The 24,625-nt window shown below is 54.3% G+C and overlaps 1 protein-coding gene across 50 annotated transcripts in view; it reads left to right on the forward strand.

The window, feature by feature from the left end:
- The first annotated feature begins 462 nt into the window (after nt 1–462).
- Phldb1 (pleckstrin homology like domain family B member 1) overlaps nt 463–24,625 on the forward strand; it is a 48,645-nt gene continuing 24,482 nt past the window's right edge. For 28 of the 50 annotated variants that reach the window (XM_075966136.1, XM_075966133.1, XM_075966138.1 and 25 more), the window contains exons 1-9: nt 463–593; nt 6,422–6,502; nt 7,508–7,631; nt 8,503–8,673; nt 17,046–17,171; nt 18,747–20,089; nt 23,057–23,338; nt 23,914–24,054; nt 24,145–24,282. In XM_075966136.1, the coding sequence (XP_075822251.1) occupies nt 6,443–6,502; nt 7,508–7,631; nt 8,503–8,673; nt 17,046–17,171; nt 18,747–20,089; nt 23,057–23,338; nt 23,914–24,054; nt 24,145–24,282 (2,385 nt within the window). In that variant the 5' untranslated portion in view covers nt 463–593; nt 6,422–6,442. Of the gene's footprint in view, nt 594–6,421; nt 6,503–7,507; nt 7,632–8,502; nt 8,674–13,937; nt 14,114–17,045; nt 17,172–18,746; nt 20,090–23,056; nt 23,339–23,913; nt 24,055–24,144; nt 24,283–24,625 lie in introns of those variants that run through there. The other 22 variants (XM_075966163.1, XM_075966165.1, XM_075966168.1 and 19 more) reach the window with 3 other exon arrangements.

The raw sequence follows: 24,625 nt of genomic DNA on the forward strand, positions 1-24,625 counted from the left end.
CTGTGCAATTATTCTGTCTACAGCTCTATATGATGGGGCTTGGAATAGGAAAGGAGAGGGAGGGACTGACAGGGGAAAGACCTGGTGCCCTCGGTAGATGTTCCGAGAGAAACGTTGAGAATGTGGCAGGACTATGCATGATAGGGCTCACTGGGAGTCAGTGGAAGATTCAAGCATTTTGGGTAGGAGTGGGTAATGAAGAGCCTCGAGGCCCAGAGTGGATGGTGGTCTAGGAGGGTCGAAAGGGGAGGGCAGGAGGGGAGGGTGTGTACGGTAGTGGCCGCGGTGGTGGAGGAAAACCCAGCTGTACAGATGAACAAAGCGGGCGCTGTGCAGGCGGGGGAGGTGCTGCTGTGGGAAAGGCAGGGTGGGGGCCTTGGGCTCCAGCCCCACAAGGGCGTCTTCTCTAGCTGGCCAGGCGGACAGGACGGGATGGGGGCGGGGACTCGCGGGAGGGGGGCGGGACAGGCTCCCTCTCCTCCTACTCAGCTGGCTCCTGTGGAAAAGCAACAGTGTCCTCCCTAGTCAGCCGGAGGCCGCCGCGGCCCAGACGGGCAAAGGGACCAGTGTCCCCCCTCCTAACTCCCCACAAGGTAAGCGTGTCCCCCCCACTATGCCTTGGGGTTCCATTCGCCGTATATAGCTGGGTCTGCAGAAGGGAAAGTCCCCGGGACCAGACGAGGTCAGTTCTGGCCCAGAGAGCTGGGTAGAAAGGTGAAAGAGGGGCCATGCCAGGTGAGTGCGTCGGCGGAAGGGCTTTGTGGGCCGCTCTGCGAGAACTGCTTGCTTTTGCCCTTCCGAGTCATTGCCAACGCCACCGCCAGAGGGGGCCCTGGTACCCTGCGGAGGGACCCCCCCCCCCGAGTTTGCGGGATCTCGGTTCTCCTGTGGGCACCCCGACGGCCAGTGTCCTACACTCGCAGAGTCTCGGGTGGGGTAGGCGCGCGTGTACTTGCCGACAGCATCCCACTTGGTCCATCTCCACAGCCTAAGGGCCATAGGAAGGGGGATCCCCTGGGCGTCTCCACTCTTGTCCCAGGGCCAGCTTCCTGGATGGACTTAAAGATGTGGAGCCCAGCTCTGAGGCGTGGGAGTCAGGGAGGGATCCTGGGGTTTCCACGTCTAGGGTCTCTGGGCACTCTTCCAGGACCCCCGTGTCTTTGAGGGTCCCAGGAGCCTCCAAGGGCGACCTGGGATGACTGAGCCGCATGCTGTCGCTCCGCCTCCGCGGTCTGGATCCAAACGCGTCGCGGAGTTCCCCTACAGAGGCCGAGCCCCGTCATCCGGCTCCCCCGGGACGGGGGAAGCGGGGCAGGCGGCTGGGTGGGGCCGCCGGGCGCGGGGTTGCCCAGCGCCGCGGACGCTTTCTGCTCAAGCCAGCGCAGCGGGGACTTGGCCGGCCACCGCGCAGCCCCGCGGGGGACCCAGGGAGCCCGGGTGGGGCTGCATTCTGGGCCCGTTAGCTCAGCGGTCTCGGAGGCTCCCGAGGACTGACTCATCGCACTTCGGGCTCACCCCACAGCGGTCACACAAACAAGACTGGCCACCAACTCGAGCATACGCACAGCTCCCACGCACAGCATCCCATGCCTCACCTCCGTCCACCCGCAAGACACGTCACACCCCGACAGCCCAGTGTCACACCATCGGTGCACACGTGAATCCCTTACATGAGCCTCGACTTAACTACACACTCGGTACACTTCACACCACGCACTCCACGCGCGGGAAAGTTTTGCCTGAGCAGGCGGCTCCACTCAACACGCAGCCTCCCGCGGACACGTACCTCCCTCCACACACCAGCTCCCTTCCTGCAGCTGCGAGGCCGCCCCCTTTCCCTACCATGCAAACAAGCGACTTCTTCTCCCTGCCCTGCTGAAGAAAGGCCGCTTGTCCCTGTCCGGGCGGGCGGGGCGGCCACAGCAGGCGGCCCAACACTGCAGCCTTGTCCCACCCGGTGGCCCGGGGAGGGGCAGGCCTCTGTGTGCGGTGCACCTTTGCAGCGTCTCTTTATTCCTAGCTGTCATCTCCGTCCCGGGTTATCCACGTCTCTCCCGCTTTTGGGGCTCCCTCTTTTCCTACCTGCCTCACAGTTTTCCCCTTCCAGATGCTCTGAAGCGCCTAGTTCTTCCTCTGCCACCTCTTCTACTTATGGACCACATTCTTAATCAAGCACACACACACACACACACACACACACACACACACATGCGCGTGCTTCTGAGGGGTCTCTGGGCCTCCCCCACAGTCTCCTCTGAGCTCACTGTCTCTTCCCCAGCAATGCCATTATTTTTTGAGACAAGGTCTCATGTAGCCCAGGCCTAGGCTGGCCTTGAATGGCTGCTATTCCTGTAGTCACATCCGGAGTAGTGCGAACTGGGTTTACAGGCTTGTAGCACCAGTTTCTCCTAGCCAGCTTTTGGTTTTTCCTCCTCTCCTGGCTCTTGATTTCACACTCCAAATCCCTGCGCTTCTTTGTTTCCCCTTTTTTCCTCTGCCTATTTTTCTTATTTCTAATTTCTTCTCTACATGCCTGGTCCATGGGTAATCTCGCCCTACCTCTCCTGGGCAATCTGCCCGCCCAGCCTCAGTTTCCTTCCTGTCCCGATTCCTTCCTCTGCGGGTGGCCCTTCTTCGAGGGCGGATGTGAGCAGGGAAAACGAAAGTCACTATGACCTTTGAGGGCCTTGGCCGACAGTTATGCACTGACCATTGCGTTTCACTGGCTGGCCCTGTGGGACCCAGATGAGGGCAGGGGGCCTGGCCTTTTGCTCCAAGGCTTTGGACCTTTCATCTTGGGACTCAGGAGCCCAGGGCCGAGCTGGTTGACTCTCTCCAGGACTCCCTTTCCCGTTATTCAAGTGCCAAGGCCTGCATACAGGTGTCAGTGTTGTTGGCTGTTGGCACATCGGGGATGGGACGGGGTTACCAATGAGAGTCCCCAGCCCTGGTACTCTAGGGCCTCATTCCCTAAGTTCACAATAGCCACACAGCCTGGCCCCTGTTGCCTTCCTGGCTAGGAGGCGCTTGGGCATCTGCATGTGGATGCAGGAAACCAGGCCGGCTCCTCAGCATTGGAAACCACACAAGGACTTTTTTTTTCTTTTCTTTTTTTCTTTTTCTTTTTTTTTGGCACCTGGGCACAGCTGAGCTTTCAAGAAGTGCCCTACAGAGTGGGTAATTACAGCCCTAGATATAGATAGCCTTCCTGTGGGACCATAATGAATTAGTCAGGGGAGGGTGTCAGGGGACAGCACTGCTTCTCCAAGGGACAAGGGATTAGGGTCATAGAAAAGGGCTTCTGGGCTGGGCGGTGGTGGCACACACCTTTAATCCCAGCACTCGGGAGGCAGAGGCAGGCGGATCTTTGTGAGTTCGAGGCCAGCCTAGTCTATAAGAGCTAGTTCCACGACAGGCTCCAAAGCTACAGAGAAACCCTGTCTCGAAAAAAAAAAAAGAAAGAAAGAAAGAAAAAAGAAAAGGGCTCCTGGGCCGCGGTGAAATCCCTATGCCAAGGCACCTTCTGAGCCTGGGTCAGGTTGGTCTGGTGTCTTTTTCCTGTGCTGTGGGTTAGGTTTCTGAGCTAAAGCCATAACCTGGCACTTTCCAATTGCTGTGTGGTTTCTTATCTTCCTCTACACCTCTCCTTATCTCTCCCTCTCATTTCAACCTCTTATTCCCTTCTCACTTCTCCTTGAGCCGCTCTTATTCCCTCGCTAACCTAATTCCTTTGCAGTCTTTATCTCCAGTTGAGTTTATTCAGTGTAAGTAAGAGCTTCACAGGGTGATAGTACAGGTACTCCAGTGTGACAGACGAGGAAACTGAGGCCTAGACCTGTGTGCCTTCCACAGCTAATCATAGCTGCTGTTTTTAGATTGCTCCGCAATTCATGGAGTGTGATTTAGTATACTGCCTGGACCTTCAGATAATCTTTAATTTTTAAAGCAATTTAAATTTGTGTCTCATGTGTATGCTGCTTTGCTTGCATGTATGTCTGTGCCTCAGGTATGTGTCTGGAACTCACGGAGGTCAGAAGAGGGCATGGGATCCCTGGAACTGGAGTTGCCAACAGTTGTGGGCTACCATGTATATAGATGCTGGGAATGGAACTCTCATCTTTTGGGAAAGCAACAGGCGCTCTTAGCTGAAGAGCTATTTCTCCAGCTCCCAATCTCTCGTCTCACTGCTTTTCTCTAGGAATAATCTGTGGAGCACAAAATCAACCCAACTGATGTGTGCAGTTATTTTTAGTTTACTTACAGAGCTACGCAACCACCGTTGAGTCTTAAGTTTTAGGACTTTCCTGTTGCAGGCTGGGAAGATGGCTTCACCAGTGAAAATGGCTGCTGCTCAGACATGCAGACCCAAACTCAAATTCTCAGTACCAGTGTCTGTAACTCCAGAGCTGGGAGCACAGGGAGGCAGGAGGATTGCTGGTGCTTGATGGCCACCAACACAGTTCAGATTCAGTGAGATCGCCCGACTTGGGGGAATAACTCAGAGAGTCAGCACAGACCTGAAGTCTTCCTCTGATCTCTGCACACGTGTTCCTAGACCCACGTGTGCACATGTTACACCCCGTTCACACACAGAAAGAACATTTCTTTTGCACACAGTGCCTCAAAAATCTTGTGCCTATTCAATCTATCTCTGTTCTACTCCTAGCCCCAGGCAAGTGCTGTTCTGGACAAGTCCTGGTCTGGCTAGTTTTCCTTTAATTATTATCATTATTCTGGTTTTATAGAAGATTGATTCAACAATGAGAGGCGATTAATGACTTACCCAATCCAGGAGTGCTGACTTACCTGACTGGTGTAAACCCAGCAATTGGGAGGGGAAAAAACAGGAGTTCTGGACCAGCCTGGCTGCATAATAAGCTGTAGGTCAGCCACAGACTGAGACCCTGTCCCAGCTAACAAGCAACAACAAAAACTATCCCAGGGTCCTGGGGTTAATAGCCCATTGGGCAGAATGTTTGCCAAGCATACAAAAAGCCCTGGAGATAGCTGGTGGTGGCACATGTCTTTACTCTCGAAAGAAAGACAGACAGACGGATGGACAGACCTATAGTATTCTGTCTTCAGAAACTCCCCTGTAGTCAGTGCTTCTGCAGAGCAGCCAGGCCAGTGTGGGGTTTTGTGTGTTAGTGGCCTCTGTCTTCCCTCTTCCCAGGCAGTCCTGGGGTGGGTCCCAGGCACTGTTCCTGCCTCTTTTCTGCCAACTTGGGTGGAAATGGTGACAGAGATGATGAAGGCCAGGCCAGGAAGGGTGGAAGTGGGAAGGGTAAATTTAGTAACTCCGTGGCTGAGGGCCTGAGAGACCCACTGCCAGAAGCAGGCGCTCCTTGGAATGTAGGCTCCACCTCTGCTTCCTTTGCAAGGCACCTGTCTGGTAGCTGGAAGAGAAAGTGGAAGGAAGCCTTGATGAGTTGGCAGCGTGTGTTCATACGCAGAGGTCAGATACCGAAAGCATAAGCCTGGGCACCAGGAATGGGCAATGGTGGCCAAAGGCCTGGATGTCCGGGTTACACAGCTCTAATCGCTGCCATTTCCAGAATGCTTTGCACCTCCCGGGGTGCAACCTAGTCTACTACTTGATCTTCAAACACTTTATAAAAAAGTAACAACAGACCTATCGAGGGGTAATAGAGAGGCAGGGGGTTCAAGTTTGGGCTCTGGAATCTGCTTCTGGTTCCTCTGACACCAAGCCCTTGAAGAGCCCCAGCATCTTCCACTCCCAGTACTGAGATTTTATAGCTGGTGATTTTAGGCGAGGTAGCTCTCTGTGAAAGAAAAGGGGCAGGAGCTGAGATGCACAGACACGGAAGGAATGCCGGGTTTGCCTTATCTGTCTTCTTTAAGGAAACATCCTATTGAGACCCTTGGGAAAAGGGACAAAAGGAGAAGAGGAAGAGGAAAGGCTGGGGGAGGGGTTGCACTCAGCTCAGCCCTGGTACCCACCTGGCTGGTCTCTGGCTGTCAGTGTCCTTGGAGGGGCTTCCCTGGACTTCGTTCTTCTCTTGGTTGGCCCTCCCTGCTCTGTTTAAGACTCCAGATGACTGGGGGGTGGGGGTGGGGTAGGTGTCCTCTGCTGCTAAGTCCCGGATCTGGGGAGTGTAGAGCAAGAAAACACGGAAACAGGAGTTAGGGTTCTAGGGCCGTTCGTGCTTGTGGTGACTAGGATCAGGTCTGGCGCGGTACAGTGCCCATGCTGTAGCTGGGAGCTGAGTGGAGGCAGAGGTGTGTCGCCTCTGTTCCTCCCACCCCGAAGCCTCTTAGTTTTCCCCCACCTTTCCTGTATGTGCACTGGGGATAGCAACAGCTCGTGCTTACTTTACTCTGAGAACCCTGTCACATAACCCATTTCTCTCCCTTTTCTTCCCTGACCTTCCCACTTACCTGCTTTTTGTTGTGTTCCCAGGAGCTGTGCAACCCTGGGACCATGGATACTCTAAACAGGAGCCAGCGAGGCCCTGCGTGCAAGCCCCAGGCTGTGGTGCAGGTAAGTGGGCCTGGGACTGTAAGGTAAGAAGGCTGCTAGTGAGTAGTAAGAATGGGTTCAGAGCTTTTTGTTTTGTTCTGTTTTTTGTTTTTCGAGACAGGGTTTCTCTGTGGCTTTGGAGCCTGTCCTGGAACTAGCTCTGTAGACCAGGCTGGTCTCGAACTCACAGAGATCCGCCTGCCTCTGCCTCCCGAGTGCTGGGATTAAAGGTGTGCGCCACCAATCGCCCGGCTAGAGCTTTTCTTTTTTAAATTTTATTTTTATTTTAAATTAGGTTTATGTGTGTGGTGGGTATGTGTGTATCAAGTGCAGGTACCCAAGGAGGACAGGGGACACAAATAACTCTGGGCCTGGAATTATAGGGACTTGTGAGCCCTCTGATGTGGATGCTGGGAATTGAACTTGGGTCCTCTGCAAGAGCAGAATACACTCTTAACCCACGGAATCATTTCTCCAGTCCTGGGTTCATCTCCTTCACCCATGCCCAAGTCCACAGATGAGAGCAGAAGGATTTTGCCTGTTGTCCGTCCGTTTGTCCCTAGTTGCAAGCCAGCTTCATCTGAGTCAGGTTAATTGGTTCAGCGTGAACCGCCTCTGTGAAAGTCTGAAAGGGGTTTACAGACTCCCTCTGGCAGGATCACTTAACTGATTTGTGCCTCCACCCTCCCCTGTAGTTCAGTTTAGCAGGAGCAAGCCACAGCCATAAGGGTAGCCGTGCACAGCCTGCGGGTCCTCCTCTACTGCACCCCTTCCCACTAGATACCGTGGACCCTCCTTGTTTCTGTTTTAATAAAGGGGCAGTTGAGCATAGGCTTGAGATAAATCCAGCGGGGAGAGCTAGTGGTCCAGATTCAAATGTAAGTAGAATTTGGTGCCGTAATGCTTTGTATAAGACCTTTGTGCTGAGACTTTCAGCAACCTCAGAGCCTTTTGGAGACGGGGAGTAGGGAGCTCAGGTCCCGGCCTGGAGTCTTTAAACCTAACTTTCCATCCATTTGCCTGCAGAAAGGTCCACTGGACCTGATTGAGACAGGTAAAGGACTGAAAGTGCAGACGGACAAACCGCATCTGGTGAGCCTGGGCAGCGGGAGGCTCAGCACCGCTATCACGCTCCTGCCGCTGGAGGAAGGTGAGCATGGCACCTGCCCTCTCCATCACCCAGTGCACTCCTGCCCCGGAGGCTGTAGTGTGGGGTCCCTTCTGCCTTGTGCAAGCCATGTTTGCCTCCTCTGCCTCCTTGACTGCCTTCTTTGGCAGATAAACTGACTCCATGGCTGGGATTAAAGATCAGCTTAGAATCAAGGAAGAGTGGAGGGAGAAAGAAGGAAGCATGTTGATCTTAGTAATCTATGGGAATCGAGAAGTGAGCCGCCCACCACCCCTTGCTCCAGGATGATGCCTGGCATAGGAGAGGGCTGTGTGGAACATGAAAAGATGGGAATCAAGGACACATACCCTTAGAGGAGACCCTGGCATGGCTTTTGCCTGCCTTTCTCCCTTCCTGGCTGCACCTGTTGCCTGGGTGATACTGAATTCTCCACATTCTCCAAATGCCAGTCTCAGGGGCTCTACCAGGGACGGGTGGAGGGGAGAGGCTGCACTGGCTGGCTAGAGAAAGGACTGGAGAGAGGAGGGGAGGGGGGAGGTCCCTGGTAACAGAAGGACTTGAGAGAGAAGGGCAATTTCTAAGAAGACAGGAGTGGGGTGGGGGGAGGAAAAGGAGGAAGCCAGTGAGACATTCGGGGAAACAGAGAAGGTTCCCTCTCTACTGCCGGGATGTCTGGGTTCTGTGGCCTCTCTGGATCATTCTACCCAGACAGAGTTTTCGCTGCTTGGGAGGAGTTTCTACCACTTGCTGGCTCCAGCGAGGGGTGGCCAGAACAGGGCAGAGTCTCGACATAAGTAGGAGCTAGAGAGATATTTGCACAGTGGCCCCCTTACCCTCTGCTTGACTTCTTAGTCTGGATGACCGTTCTGACTCAGTTTGCCTCTGTCTCCAGGGAGGACAGTTATTGGTTCGGCAGCCAGGGATATCTCACTCCAGGGTCCAGGCCTGGCTCCAGAACACTGCTACATCGAGAATCTGAGGGGCACTCTCACCCTGTACCCCTGTGGCAATGCCTGCACAATTGATGGGCTCCCTGTTCGGCAGCCTACCCGGCTCACTCAGGGTAAGGTTTGGCATCTCCACACCAATAAGCAGGTTAGATTACGGGGGAGCCTGCTGCCCTGGTCCCCTTGTCAGCTGGATGGCTGGCTGTACTGGGGGGGTCTGCTGCTGCCGTGGTCCCCTTGTCAGCTGATGACTGGTGTACGCAGGTTCAGTGTCAATGTTGGAACATCTTTATTTTTTTTAAATATTATTATGTATACAATATTCTGTCTGTATGCCAGATGGTTGTGAGCCACCATGTGGTTGCTGGGAATTGAACTCAGGACCTTTGGAAGAGCAGGCAATGCTCTTAACCTCTGAGCCATCTCTCCAGCCCCGTTGGAACATCTTTAAAATCACCCTTCCCCCACCCACCCCAGCTTCCAGACTTTGCTAGATCTCTCTCTCTCTCTCTCTCTCTCTCTCTCTCTCTCTCTCTCTCTCTCTCTCTCTCCCTCTCTCTCCTCTCACTCTTCACACACCACATGGAGAGAAGAGGTTTTCATTTCTGCATGTAATGTGGCTTTTTGTGGCTGTAGGGGGAGAACGGGTGGAACAATAGTGAGGAAGGCTCAGAGGTGTTCTGTGATGTCCAGAGAGAGTTCTTTTCTGCTTTAGAGGATGAACTCTCCTGAGGGGATGGGGCAAGGGCAGAATCTGATGGAACAATCTGAGGACGTGCCTCTTCCTGCAACACAGTAGCTTGGGGTTATGGATGTGGCTATTCTTTTGTTTCCGAAGGCTCCAGGCTGCTTGGTTGGGAAGGGAGGCCCAGGTGTGTAAAGTCCCCTAATTACCATGGTTACCAGGCAGGTAAGGACTGGGTAGGTGGTACTTTGAATAGGCCAGATATATTCACTTTGGAAACTAAGCACCATTAGTTCATTTGTGAGCCTTTCTTTTTTTCTTTTTCCTTCCTTTTTTTTTTTTTTTCGGTTTTTCAGGACATGGTTTCTCTGTGTAACCCTGACTGTCCTAGAACTCACTTTGTAGACCAGGCTGGCCTCGAACTCACAGAGATCCCCTGCCTCTACCTCCTGTGTGCATAAAGGTGTGAGCCACCACGCCCAGCCATTTGTGAGTCTTTTAATTAAGGGATTGAAAAAAGATCTGGCCAGGTGTGATGGCACACACCTTTAATCCCAGCACTCCAGAGGCAGAAGCAGGAGGATCTCTGCGAGTCAGATTTATTTATTTAAAGATGGAAGCTTTGGGCTGATCCTGACTCTAAGCAGAAGCTCATTGGCTGGAAGCCCCTTTGCAGGAAAAATCCCACTCAGTCCTCTGTCTCCCAAGCTTGTGGGAGTCTTAAGTGCCACTTCCTTCACCGCTACCATAGGAATTAACCATGTTCCACTTACCCCTTCTGCTCCCAGCGTACGGCTGATCATGGATAACTTGTTTCAGGGAGGCAGGTCCCACAGCGCCTGAGGGCATGCCGGCCTTCTCCTGAGACTTGGGGTCTCTGACTCTGAGTGGGAGGAGTCCTCCCAGGCTGGGGCTTTGGGTGTGATGCTATCTGGTGTCTGGCTGTCCTGTTGAGGATCAGGGAGAGCATCTGCTCCAGGGTTCAGGGATATGTAAGTGAGACACAGAGCAGCAAAGGAAGGGACGGGGCGAATTCTGTGACCTTCCAGCCTCAATGCCATCGTTTCCGCAGAGTAAAAGCGTTCTTGCCCCGTGGACAGTGACTGATCTGGAAGCATCGATGCTGTGTTTCATCTTCCTAGGGCACCATTTAGCTCTCAAGAAGAGCAAGGGTCTGAGGCCACAACGGGATTCTTAAACATTTCCTGTGCCCCTAGTGACCCCACTTTCCCGAGGCCAGAAGCCCATCTTGCCAAGTATGTACCCTCCTACTCTCTTCTGACCCTAAACTCCCTTTGCCACCCCCCAAACCAGCCTTCTTGTCTGGGCTCGCCTGTTTCTGAAGCCTGGCAGGGTAGGCAGAGGCACAAAGGAATGGGTGTTCTTCTTCACCCCCACCCTCCCTTGGCTTCCAGGAGCTGAGGGTTTCCTTGTCTCATCTCTGGAGCAAGGCACCAAGCCCAGCCCTGCCTGGCCCCAGTCCGGACATTCTTGGGAGTGCGTTTCCTTGGATACTGGGTGGTGCGGGGGTGCATGTGCTATCTCTGTGTGTCTATGTAACTGGACTTTGTTTATGTATCTCCGGATATGTTTGTGTCTCCGGGGCTTGTGTATTTTGGTGTTTATTTGTGTCTTTCCTTGTGTTTACAGACCAGTGTAGTCAAATGGGTGGTGGGCGAACTTAGAACTGATGGCATCAAAATGTCTATGTGTGTTTTCTGTGTTGTACATGAGAACTCCGTGGCATGGCATGTGTGCCAGAGGATCCCATAGGGCTGGGAGTGTAGCTCAGTGGCAGAACACTTATCTAGCAGCATGAGGCCCTAGGTTCTGCATGTACACACACACACACACACACACACACACACACACACACACACACATTCTCTCTCTCTCTCTCTCTCTCTCTCTCTCTCTCTCTCTCTCTCTTCCTCGCATATTGTCTGCTCTGGCCTTATACAGGGGATCCTCTCTGAGAGGTAAAAGGATATCTTGGGAATAACAAGAAGCTTTCTTTGGTTGGACCAGAGGTAAAAGGATATCTTGGGAATAACAGGAAGTTTTCTTTGGTTGAACCAGACCTTAGAAGAAGCATCAGTCTGGGCACTATGCCCAGCCATAGGCAACCTGGAATGCTACGCTTCATGGCAAGCAGAGATGGCAGTGACGGGATCTTCTAGTCAGGCGTGTGCTTGGACCAGGGGAGGGGGAGGAGGCCAGAAAACAGATGCCAACCTTTAGCCTAGAGAAGTGAACATGTGAGGGAGCCACCCCTGTGCCCGGGCACCCTGGCACATTCCGTGGTGCCCTCTTCTCTACAGAGCAAGGGGTGGAGCTGGGAGAGGGAGCACGGAAATGAAGCAGAGGCATCTCATTCCTGGGTCTAGGCTGCTCCACCCTAGGACCACAGCACCAAACCACATGAAAGATTTGGGAGGGGACTAAGGAAGAGAGACTCCAGAGAGCCACACAGCTCAGGGCCTGGGCTGTCTAGACAGTGGGTCCCCCCATCAACTCCTACCATGAGCTGCCACTGTCTTAAATGTTCTTCACTTCTGAAACCACCTCCCATTGGTGGGAAGGGGCTCCAAGATAGCCAGGATTCCTGGGGTGCCAGCTGTCTTCCTGTGATCCAGGGCATCAGGCTCTCCCCTCCCCTCCAGTTAGGTTATTCCTTCTGTGAACTGGGCAGGGAGCCTCCAAGCTTTCTCTGTTAGGGCTGATAACAATCTTTACTAGTAAAACTCAAGGGAAGGAGAGCAGGGGTGAAGACTGGGAGCTTCCAGCTTCCTTGTGTCTGCCTCTTGCACTGTTTCTCCCTGGCAGCATCTCCCTGTCTGCCTGGGTCTGTCCAGCTGGCCATCACAGTTTCCAGACCAGTGACTCACTCTTCCTGGGGAGTCTCTCTTTTTTTAACGCCTCCCTTCATTTTACATTTGACCCTATATGGCTCTTCCTTTTTTTTTCCCCTTCGGAAGGGAAATAAGTTTCCTGTGAACATGTGAGTGTGTCTGTGTGTGTTTGCACGCGGGCATGTGTAGTATGTCAGTGAGTGGGCGAGGCAGTGACCTACTCGCCAAGAAGGAACAATTCCCTCATTTCTCTAAGGAAACTGACTTTTTATTTCAGAGTCCCTCCAGGGGCTGACGTGAAAGGCCAGCTGGGGCTCAAATAAGTCTAGAACTAAGAGGGGGCTGGGGGCTGGGGACATGAGAGTGTGACAGTAACTGTGTGTGATAGAGCGTGTATAATGTGGATGTTTGTTTGGCTCAGTGTGCGCTCGGCTTCGGGGGGATCAGTGTGACTGGGCAGTGTTGGTGTGTATTGGAGATGACAGTTGAAGCTCCCTGGGCTGCTGAACACACAGCGTGTCTGAGAGTGTGCGCGGGTTGTCCTGTGAGGGTTTGGCGTCCAGGACCAGGTACCTAGGTTAAAAGCAACTCTCTGGGGCCCCAGCTACGTGGTCTACACCATCCCGGTTTATAACATTTGTTTACTTGACCTTAGGGGCTCCAGACAGCAAGAGCCTTTAAGAAATATTTTATGTGTACGGGTGTTTTGCCTAAATGTATGTCTGTATACCACATGTGTGCCTGATGCCCACGGAAATGCCCAGAAGAAGGAGGAGGATCCCCAGGAACCAGAGTTACAGACAGCTCTAAAGTGTCATGTCGGTGCTGGGAATTGAACCCAGAGCTTCTATGAGAACACCCAGTGTTCCTAAACATGGAGCCGTTTTCTCCAGCCCCAGAAAGGTCCCCCTCCCCCCATTTTTGAAACAAGGTTTCTTTGTGTAGTCCTGGCTGTCCTGGAACTAACTCTGTAGACCAGGCTGGCCTAGAACTCACAGAGATCCGCTGTCTCTGCCCTCTGAGTGCTGGGATTACCTCTCAGCCAGAGAGGAGGCACACAGCTCTTTGCTGCAGTACCCCACCTGGAGGTTGTGGCTAAGAAAAAGGAAGGGCTGGCCGGTGGGCTGGCTCTGGAGGAGAAGCGCTTGATGCAGCCTGGGTCAGTGAGGGTGAGCACTGGTGGGTGGGGACCAGAAGAAAAGGCCAGTAGGGTGGTGACAGGAGCCGAAATCAGTGTTGCTTGCATTGCACAGAACACTGCCTTGGCCTGAGCACTCAATCCAGGGTGACATTGTCTCACGGTGTTGGACTGAGGGTCATAGCTAAACCTAGTGACCTTAGCTGAACCCCCATGGGGATTCTTACTCTTCTCTCCCTCATATATGGAGTCATAGAATGTCCTCTGCTGTCGCTGAGGCCACCTTCCTCTTCAGGGGATAAAGAATTCAAGGCCACCAGGCCAGAAGTTGTGATTGCCCCCAAGGTGACACTGCCCCCCCCCCCCCCCCCCCCCCCCCCCCGCCATGGGCTTCAGTCATAGACTTCCTACTCTAGAGAGCTCTAGGTGAGATAGAGCCTGGTAGCACTCCGACCTCTGGCTCTCCATCTTCCGGCCTCCTGTACCTCTCACCTTAACTTCCAGCGTCATCTCCCTGGGAGCCTCTCCTGCCTGTTCCACTATCTCTCCAGCCCCAAGCGCGGATTCTCCAGCCCGCCGCCTGGTGGCATCCTCCCTCCCACCCCGCCCTCTCCATCCAGCTCCACACTCTTTTCCATCATTTCCTCTTCCCCTCCTCCTCCTCGCCTTTGTCCCTCCCTCTCTGGCTCCCTTCCCCCGCCACTGGTGGCCGGCCCGCCCCTCCCCGGGCATTGGCGGCTGCTCGCTGCCTGGCTGCTTGCACCGCGCCTGGAGCCGGCGGCGCGGGAGGTCGGCCCGCCCCCTCAAAGGCCCAGGGCAGGCGGGCGACCTGCGGGGCTCCGGCTAGTAGGAACGAACGGTCTGGAGGTCCGGGTTGAGCGGTGAGTACTCACCCTGGTCAGCCACTGCTCCAGGCAACCGGGCGTAGACTCTCCGGTTGGGAGGGGCGTCTTGGGAAGGGTGGGCGCAATGAGGAGAATGGGGTCCTTGCCCCTCGTTGGGAGCCTGAGGCTGTGAATCTGATGGCGTTTGTGCCCAGAACGTCTTTGAGTGTGTGTGGGGGTCTGAGTTACTGAGTGACTGACTGTGCAGACCCCATCTTCCCCACCACTGAGCAGTCTGCTCCTTGGGACCCGCCTCCGGAGCCTGTTGAGGGGGTCCTGTTTAGGTTGAGGGAGCTTATGCTATGACTAAAAGGCGTCTCTGATGGGAAGAGTCCCGGGCTCATCACCCACCGTCCATTTGGCCAGTCTATTCTATTTGTGTGGCCAGCCGGGCAGTGACTGTCGCTCTGAGTGTGCAGCATGTCTGCCCATATGGCCGTAAGCCTGTATGGTTTCTGAGTGTCTGTGTGTGAGTCGGCGTAGGGTGTTTCCCTTCTGCATCTCACAAACAGGATCCACCCTCTCCTTTGCCCAGTGTTTTCCCTCCAGATGTGCGGTTCCTCCACCCACCTGTACACAGCTGGCCTCTGAGTCCTTGTAGGCAGGGACTTTTGACTCTGATTGGATGGCCAGGGTTTCCTGGGATTCTGAAGATGTCTGAGTGAGCGGAGAGGGGGCTTCCTAACATAGATGGCTGGCCAGGTCTCTCGGGGCAGTAGGTGCCAGAGTTGGAGCAATGCCTGCGGCCCCTGAGTACAAATAGTAAGTTAATTTGGGCCAGAGCTGCTCTGCTCTCTGTTCCGCTGCCCTCCTGCCCACTCTATTAATACAGCACCAGTGCCTGGCACCACTATTTATAGCCCAGAGCAACATGGCCACACCCCCTGTGGGGGGCAGGGCAGGGCCATGACTCCAGGCCAGGCCGTAGGTGCCAAGGTAGAGGGTCCCTAGCTACCCAAAGCCTCCTTGGGTGGTTCTGGCACTGCTTGGGTAGACTCCACCTCGCCTCCCCACCTGCAGCCCAGTTTAGACTGTGGTCAGCCGCAGCCCCTTGCCCCCATCACCCTAGAGTTGAATGATGACCCTTAAAACTCGGCATTAATTAGACTGTTAAATATTCGGCTGAAAGGGGATGGGCAACTGGCTTTTCCTGAAACAGCTGTAGTTGTAATTAGGTGGATGGCTTGGGTGACTATTATTTATCCCAGTTATGATTACTATGGGATTAGCTCCTCTGATTGGTGGCTTGGCAGGGAAGGCTTTCCCTACTCTCCCAACCACCCATCAGCCTTTAGAACTGTTGGTGCCGTCTGCCTGGGAGGGCCTGTGGGTGTGCCAAAGTAGTGGGTGGCTTTGTCCGATACAGGTCTCTGCTGTGGGTGGGCTTCTTAGACTGCGAGCCCCTCAGTTTCCAGGGTCTCAGAATCGGGCCTCTGAGTTCAGTAGGGAAGCCGAGTCCAAGTACCCACTTGGCCTGGGATGTCCCTTGCCCTTGCAGCCTTCCCTGAGCTGAACTGCCTCAACGTCCTGGAATTTTGACTTCCCTGCCAGTCAGAGCCCAGACTGGCATGAAGCATGGGGCACTAGGTAGCACCGGATTGGGTAGCCAGGAGGTTGGGGCTGGGAGTGTGGACAAATTGGAAGACTCAGTAGTGGAGAGCCCTAGGGCTCTGACTTCTTCCAGTAGGCGTCTTCTGCAGGAGCCTGGAAACACCTGGCAAGGCCAGGAGGAGGAATTCTGCCAGCCAGGCTTAGGCGCCTGCGGGCACACCTGCTGCTGTGCACACTCCTGGGCCCCTGGCTACATTTTCTGGCTCCCACATACCCACCTCCTTCTATGCACTCGTACTTCCTGGGCAGGACTGGGCTTGTGTCTCTTGCCTGGGAATGTGCTTGGCTCAAGCTGAGCCCAGTGGTGTAGAACTGGCTAGATTCTATGGGAGACCAAGAAACAGTCAGGGGGAGGGGATGGGGGGGATGCTTTGTCCAAAAGAGAGAAGCACTCGCTCTCTAGATGCTCAGAGAGGGTTGTAGCACTCCTGAAGCCATATCACAGGAAGGAACTAGAGTAAGTTCTGAGTCCCACTAGGTTGTTTTGTTTGTCACCATATCGTGTGTGTGTGTGTGTGTGTGTGTGTGTGTGTGTGTGTGTGTGTGTGTGACTCAAGATGCTGCCTCTCCAACTAACCCTTTTACCCCAGGCAATTCGATGGATCACAGGTACACATTGGTGGTGTTCTTTCTTTCTTTCTTTCTTTCTTTCTTTCTTTCTTTCTTTCTTTCTTTCTTCCTTTCCTTTCCTTTCCTTTCCTTTCCTTTCCTTTCCTTTCCTTTCCTTTCTTTTTTAGATTTATTTACTGTATGTGTACTGTTTTGCTTGCCTGTATGTAAGGGTACCAGAAGTACACCTTGTGCCCTCAGACATCAAAAGAAGGCATCACAGTCCTTGGAACCGGAGTTCAGGTGGTTTTGAGTCACCACGTAGGTGCTGGGAGCCAAACTCCAGCCATCTTCAAGAACAGCGAGTGCTCTTACCCACCAGCCATCTTTCCAGCTCCTAAGGGTTCATTTTTTCCCGAAGAACCTTTTCTACTTCTGGGGAAATTTTGCATACACAATCTTATTAACCCTGGGAGATCTGGCAGTATCAAGTGCCCCGTTTTTATGAGAGAACTAGCTTGCAGTGGAGTGGCATCACCTGAAGATTTTGTAGCTAGTGCGGAGCAAGCAGGAGGACTCTGATTTGGGGAACTTACTTGTCAGTGATCTTTCCTACTCTGACTTTTGCTGTGCAGCTCATCACTGGGCTCCATCGCAGGGCAGATACACATTGTATGGACACCGAGTACGGGCGGGGTTGGCTCTTGGGAGCTGACCGTAAGCATGCTAGTGTTGTGGTTGGGTGGCTAAGTGATTGCTGTCTCTGCAGGCTGCATGTTGTGTCTGGGCCAGTCCACCTTCCTGCGCTTTAACCACCCCGCTGAAGCCAAGTGGATGAAGAGTATGATTCCAGCAGGGGCCCAGGCCCCAGGGCCCTCCTACAACCCTGGCCCTGGTAAGTAGTATCCAGCTAGGACACGGGGCTGGGTGAGTGGCACCCCCTTAGACATGTGTCCTTGCCCATTCCAACCACTCTTGAAGTGTTAGGGCAGGACAATACCAGTGGTCTGGGCTCGGTGCCACCTGCCATGAGCTAGTGGAGAATGCTAGGCTGTGGGGTCACTGGAAAAGATCCAAGGCAATGCTGCTTGGATCAAGCTGGGGAGTTATGTGCCTTGAGGATCTACAAGGTTCTGTTCACCTGTAACCCTACGGCCTTGGAAGTTGACTCCGTGTCTAGGACCCTGGCCCTCTTGTGATGCCAGAGTGCGTCATTCAAGGGGACTGGAGTGTTATGGTCCTTAGTAGCTTCTTGGTCCCCCCTCGGGCCATGCCATGCCGACCAATGACTCAGAGAACAGCTGCAACTTGTGTGTGGATTATTGATCCCGGGAGGAGAATTGGTGATTGTTCTAGGAATCAACACAGGCCCCTCAGCCAGCTGCCTAGGGGGTGGGGTGCAGATGGGGCGCTAACAGGGTACGTGCCACCCTAAGCTCTGCAGTGGCGTTCAGATGGCTGTGGGACTAGAGGGCCAAGGCTGATGCTGTGGCAGGCGAGCAAGTATGTCAGGGTCACTCGATGGATGGGATGATCATTTGTGACCTCCGTAGTTGGGTGACTTCACGACAGGCAAGTGGTCACTGGGAACGCATGGTGGCCACTCTGATTTAGTCAATCTTGCAAACCCATCCTATTCTTCGCTCCCTGCTCCAATGTTTTTCAGTTCCCTAGGGGCTCACTGTTCCCCCACCCCAGCCTGGTCATGTCACTCCTTTAGCTGTTCGGGTATTGCTTCTGTGGATTCTAAACTCCTGGGTGGTTGACAAAGGCTAGGGCCAGGCAAAAGCTGGCTCTTGCTGGTGTGGTTTTAATGGAATAATTGGAGACACTAGGCTGTACCTCGAGGCTCCTCAGCCAGGCTTCCAGGAACAAGCCATTAGCAAATCCTTCTTTTGTGTGGGATTGGAAAAACTGGCACGGCTGTCACTGCTCATCCAGCCCTGGAGCCCCCACCCCAGGCTCTGACTGCTGGATTGAGAGGCTCTAGTGGCCTCTTAGACTGAGTAGCCCTGGAACTTCTGGCCAGCTCCACAGTAGATCCACACCTCTTTTGCAGTGTGCCCACCTGCTCTTCCTAAAAGAGAGGCACAGAAAGTTGGGGAAACCAGGGCAAGGAGGACTGTACTGTTGGGGTGAGTTGGAAACAGCTAGGCTTAGAAGTAAGTACCTGTTATTGTTGCTGACTCTGTCCTGAGTCATTCACTGTTAGAGCCAGGAAGGTCCTGCCTATCATCTTCCTTGAAAGGAGGGGACCTCGGGGCACAAGAGTTTGGCTAAGGTTGCAGAACAGGTCAGTGGCAGAGATCACTTGTGCCAAAACTCGTCTCTTCTGGCCCCACTCCCCTGGGATGACGTTGGGTGGTATTTTCTTGCTTGTGCATGTGTGTGGCTCCCTAAAGCCAAAAAAACAAAAACAACAGCAACAAAAACAGAACAGAGCTTGAGGCCTCTTTACTTTTCCTCTCAGCCGAATCAGAGAGCCTGGTGAATGGGAACCACACGGGCCAGCCTGCAACCCGGGCACCTCCAGCCTGTGCCAGCCACAGTTCCCTGGTGAGCTCTATCGAGAAGGACCTGCAGGAAATCATGGACTCGTTGGTGCTAGAGGAGCCTGGAGCTGCCGGCAAGAAGCCAGCGGCCACATCCCCGCTGTCACCAATGGCTAATGGTGGCCGCTACCTGTTGTCCCCTCCAACCAGCCCCGGTGCCATGTCTGTGGGCTCCAGCTATGAGAACACCTCTCCAGCCTTCTCTCCTCTTTCCTCACCAGCCAGCAGCGGAAGCTGTGCCAGCCACTCACCCAGCGGGCAGGAGCCAGGACCGTCTGTGCCTCCACTCGTGCCTGTCCGTTCCTCTAGCTACCATTTGGCTCTGCAACCCCCACAGTCTCGTCCAAGTGCAACCCGTTCCTCTGAAAGTCCTCCTCGGCTGGGCAGAAAAGGGGGTCATGAGAGACCTCCCAGTCCTGGGCTCCGGGGTCTTCTGACTGACAGTCCTGCAGCCACAGTCTTGGCTGAGGCCCGCAGAACCACCGAGAGCCCCCGACTGGGTGGGCAGTTACCTGTGGTGGCTATCAGCCTGAGTGAATACCCATCTTCTGGTGCCCGCAGCCAACCCACAAGTATTCCTGGCAGCCCCAAGTTCCAGTCTCCAGTCCCTGCTCCCCGAAATAAGATTAGCACACTCCAGGAGCGCCCTCCCAGTCCAGGAACAGGCACAGAACGGGTGTTAACGACCAGCCCCTCTCGACAACTGGTGGGCCGAACATTTTCAGATGGGTCCGCAACCCGTACCCTCCAGCCTCCTGAGAGTCCTCGCCTGGGCCGTCGAGGCCTGGACAGTATGCGAGAACTGCCCCCCTTGAGTCCATCTCTGTCCAGAAGGGCTCTGTCTCCACTGCCAGCCAGGACTACCCCAGATCCCAAGCTAAGCAGGGAAGTGACTGAGAGTCCTCGGCCCAGGCGCTGGGCAGGTCATGGGACTTCGCCAGAGGACTTCTCCCTGACTCTGGGAGCACGGGGCCGCAGGACTCGGAGTCCCTCACCTACACTTGGGGAGTCCCTGGCACCTCGCAAAGGCAGCTTCAGTGGCAGGCTGAGCCCAGCCTATAGTCTGGGCTCCCTTACTGGGGCTTCACCTCGTCAGAGCCCCCGTGCTCAGAGGAAACTTTCTAGTGGGGATTTGCGGGTGCCTATTACAAGGGAGAGGAAAAATAGCATCACGGAGATCAGTGACAATGAGGACGATCTTTTGGAGTACCACCGACGACAGCGCCAAGAGCGGCTCCGGGAACAGGAGATGGAGAGGCTGGTGAGCCGATGCCAGGGAAGCTGCCACTGCCCAAGGCAGTGCATCTGCCAGGGTGTGGGCAGGCCAGCTGGCAGAGTAGGAGAGGCTATGTACAGGGCCTGGGCTTCTGCAGGATAAACCGTCAGGATAAGTGACCAGTATCTCATGATCCTGGTGCTGTGAAGAGGAGCCTGCCTTGAAATCTCTAGGGCTTTTTAAACTTTTCCTTGTATGTGTGTGTGCATGTGCAGGTGTGTGTCTGTGTGTAGGTCAGAGGTTAGTGGATAGTGTCTTCCTCAGCTGCTCTTCAGGCAGATCTCTTTGAGTTTAGGACAGCCAGGGCTACACAGAGAAACCCTGTTGCAAAAAGAAAAAGAGAGGAACATTTGTTTAGCTTTCTCCTTTTATAGTTCGAGACAGCCTAGGACCTTTGTTACACCAGGACAGCACTCTTACCACTGAGCTAGATCCCAGCCCCAGAATTATTTTTATTTCCTACTCCCCCGCTTTATTTTTATTGGTTTGGTGAGACGGGGTCTCACTATAAAACCCAGTGTGGCTGCAAGCTTGCTATGTGTTCCAGGTTGGGTCAAATTCATAATCTCCCTACTGCCTTCTGCATACTAAGATTACACACATGCATCACTATGCCTGGATTGTGTGTGTGGGTGGTGGTGGTGGGGTTTCCTCTTTTGTTTTTCGAGACAGGGTTTCTCTGTGTAGCCCCTGGCTGTCCTGGAACTCGCTCTGTAGATCAAGCTGGTCTCAAACTCACAGAGATCCACCTGCCTCTGTCTCCTGAGTGCTGGGATTAAAGGTGTGTGCCATCACTGCCTGGCTCTACACATCTCAGACTGGCCTTGAACTAACTTCAGATCCTCTGCCTCTTTCAGTAAATCCTACAGGCCTGCGCCACCATTTATTTATTACCAGCCTGTGTGCATGGGTGTGTTGCTGGAGGCCTATGGCATGGTGAGCGTGTGGGAGCCAGAGGACAGGTTTTGTGGAGTCTCTCTTTCTTTCCGTCTTTACATGGGTTCCAGGGCTCAAACTCAGGTCATCAGGCTTACACGGCCAAGCACCTTTACTTGGGGCTTGTTCTTTATGGGGCGCCCTTGTCCCCCTTTCTTGCTTCTCTTTGGCCTCTGAGTGGGTGTGAACCCGCTCTGGCCCAGGTGGGTCCTCTAAGAGTATGGTACTAAGAGGAAGCAGGGTGGGCAGCCCCTGGCTGCCTCCGTGGTTGTGTGATTGTATGTGTCTGCGTGCATAAATGGTGCTGCTGAGTCTGGGTGTGGTTCTAGGCAGCTGTCCTAGAGATGGCATCTGTGCTGGGAGGGGGCTGGGATTCCCCCAAATAGCATCGGGAGTTCCAGGGGCATTGACTGCTGGGTATAGCGTGCTCAGAGCCCACATGTGAGAACATGGATTCTCCCTTCCTTCTCTTGAGAGCAGAAGCCCAGGATCTTGGGGGACACAGGTACTCTGGAATTGGTTTGAGGAGGACATTTGCCTGAAGAATCTGGGAAGAAGCTGGTCCTTTTGGGGTGAGGGTGTGGGGCAGTACACTTGTGGGAGGCAGGACCCCTAGTCTTTGTCCCATGTCATCACTGTTATACTGTGGCTATCCTGAATCTTCATCCTGAGAGGGATCATGAGCCTTGACACATCAGTGCTGGGCCCAGCCTCCCCACTGCAACCCCACACACAGGTACACACCTCACCACCAGCCCCAACCTGCCCCACCTGCCACTTTAAGTCAGAGGCCGCCCGCCCGCACCCTGCCCCTCCTACCTTAGCCAGGCTGCTTATCTGGGTCCTAGGGCGGGGGTGAGGCATTGGCCCAACCTCCTCGGTGCTAAGGCTTGATTCCTGGAGGATTTTTTTTTCTTGCCACAGAACTGGGCCAGCTGCAGGAAGGAAGCCAGGTGAGTCTTGTGGGGTGGAGAGTTGAGGCCACAATGTAGGCGGTGACAGAGATTTGATGTCAGAGACCCCAGATACCCTGTCAGGGTCTGGGCTTGAAAGTCAGGGCTGGGGTGTTAAACGTAAGTGGACAAGTAGGACGGAGACCAGAAACATGACTGCCGTTGTTCCTTCGCCTCCTAGGCACCTAAGAGGTGACCATTTGTGTGTCAGGATTTACAGTGAGAGAACAGGCTGACAGCCACAGAGTGCTTGCTCACACCTAGCTAGCTTAAGTTGCCAGTAAGGAGCAAAGGGTTGGCTGCCTGAGTGACTTGGAGCTGAGGCGGGACAGGGGAGGAAGACAGTGTCCTCTCTGCCTTTTCTCCCTGTGTCTGAACTGTCAGGTCCTGTGGCCCGTGGTCTGCTTTCCGACCTTGTCTGTCTGCAGGTGCCCACCCAGCTGTGTGCAGACTATGTTTATCTGTGTGTGTGTGTGCGTGCATGTCGGGGCTGGTGTCTTTGTGTGTACCTACCTGTTAATGCTGATGTACCTCCCAGCACACATGGAAGGTCTGTGTGTGCCTATGTAGAACTAGTGATCCACCCCACTTTTAAGGGACCCTCTTTCCCTCCTCCCCCACAGGATTATTTTATTTTATTTTCTGAGACAGGGTTTCTTTGTGTAGCCCTGACTGTCCTGAAATTTGCTCTTGTAGACCAGGCTGACCTCAAACTCACAGAGATCCACCTGCCTCTGCCTCCTGAGTGCTGGGATTAAAAGCATGTGCCACTATTCCAGGCTGAATTTTTTTCTTTTTTTCTTTTTAGTTATTTATTTTTAGTTAGGGTCTCACTATGTAGTCTTTGGCTGGTTAGCCTGAATCTCACTAAATTCTGAGATGTGCCGGTCTCTGCCCTTCTGAGTGCAGGATAAAGGTGTGCACCGCACTTGTCTTTCCCACAGGTCTTAAGATTGAGGCTGTCCTCATGATGGTGAATCCCTGGTGTTCAGCGCACCCTGACTTGGGCCACCCTAGATCTCAGACTTCCGTTCCTTATGCTCTGTCTGCCCGTTGTCCCTAGGAACGCCAGCGCCTGGAGACCATCTTGAACCTGTGTGCCGAGTACAGCCGAGCTGACGGGGGACCCGAGGCTGGGGAATTGCCCAGTATTGGAGAGGCCACTGCAGCCCTGGCATTGGCAGGGAGGAGGCCCTCAAGAGCCTTGACAGGAGCCACAGTGGTCTCTGGAAGGAGCGGTGAGGAGTCTGGAGGTGCCTCCCAGCGCCTGTGGGAGAGCATGGAACGCTCTGACGAAGAAAACCTCAAAGAAGAGTGCAGCAGCACAGAGAGCACCCAGCAGGAGGTTAGGGGCCGAGGGGGCGGGGCCAGGAGCTGATTGATGGGTGCAGCAGCACGGAGAGCACCCAGCAGGAGGTTAGGGGCCGAGGGGCGGGGCCAGGAGCTGATTGATGGGTGCAGCAGCAGGAGAGCACCCAGCAGGAGGTTAGGGGCCGAGGGGCGGGGCCAGGAGCTGATTGATGGGTGCAGCAGCACGGAGAGCACCCAGCAGGAGGTTAGGGGCTCGAGGGGGCGGGGCCGGGAGCTGATGGGAACGCTAGGGCCCAGTAAGGAGGGGTAGTGAAAAAGGATCAAGGTGAAGAACTGTGGAAGCTAGGAGGAAAAGGGAGGTGACCATGACTTTCCCAAGCTATAAATGTGCTTTATGACCTGTTTTTCTTTGGGGCCCCACCCAACTCCGGCACTCTGGTAAATCTTTTCCCTATAACTGAGCTCCCTGGCTGGGAGGGAAGTAGTCTCCTGTTTTAGCCTACTTAGCCCATTCAAGTAGTTTAAGGAATGTGTGATCCACACCCTCTTAGTCCGTCTGATCCCGGAAGGTTTTAGACTTCCTCCATGGGTGGCTCTCCTCCCCTCCAGCATGAAGATGCTCCTAGCACGAAGCTCCAGGGAGAGGTGCTGGCTGTGGAAGAGGAGCGGGCTCAGGTGCTGGGGCGCGTGGAACAGCTGAAGGTCCGAGTAAAGGAGCTGGAGCAGCAGCTGCAGGAGGCAGCCCGAGAGGTGAGCTGCCTGGGAGGCCCTCAGGCTCTGGGATGGGCCCCCCCGCCCTGAGTTCCCTGCCTTGATGAGGGTCCTGGTGTCTGTGTCTAGGCTGAGATGGAGAGGGCATTGCTGCAGGGGGAGAGGGAGGCTGAGCGAACACTGCTGCAGAAAGAACAAAGGGCAGTGGACCAGCTGCAGGAGAAGTTGGTGGCCTTGGAGACCGGCATCCAGAAGGAGAGGGACAAGGTAACCCATACCTGACTGCCTGTGGCCCAGAAGAGGAGAAAGTGCTTTCTGTAGGGCTGTACATCCCTCAACATCCATCCTGCACACCACATGGTCTCTGTAACCCTCCAGGGATGGGGGGCCTTGTTCTCTATGGAAGGTACAAGCTTGGATGGTACTGCCAGGGGCTGGGCTGGTGTTTGGGGTCTCATTTAGCTGGATCTCTGTGCTACTTCTGGTTGCCTGGGTGCCTGCCATTCTGGAGCCTGCGTGGTTCTTCTAGGAAGTGCCAAAGCCCTTTCTTGGGCAGTGAGTACAACCTGAAGGACTGGTGCTGCTGGGGTGGGGGACATGATTCAGGTTT

Source organism: Microtus pennsylvanicus, chromosome 3 (assembly GCF_037038515.1).
Source record: "Microtus pennsylvanicus isolate mMicPen1 chromosome 3, mMicPen1.hap1, whole genome shotgun sequence".
NCBI classification, from domain to species: Eukaryota; Metazoa; Chordata; class Mammalia; order Rodentia; family Cricetidae; genus Microtus; species Microtus pennsylvanicus.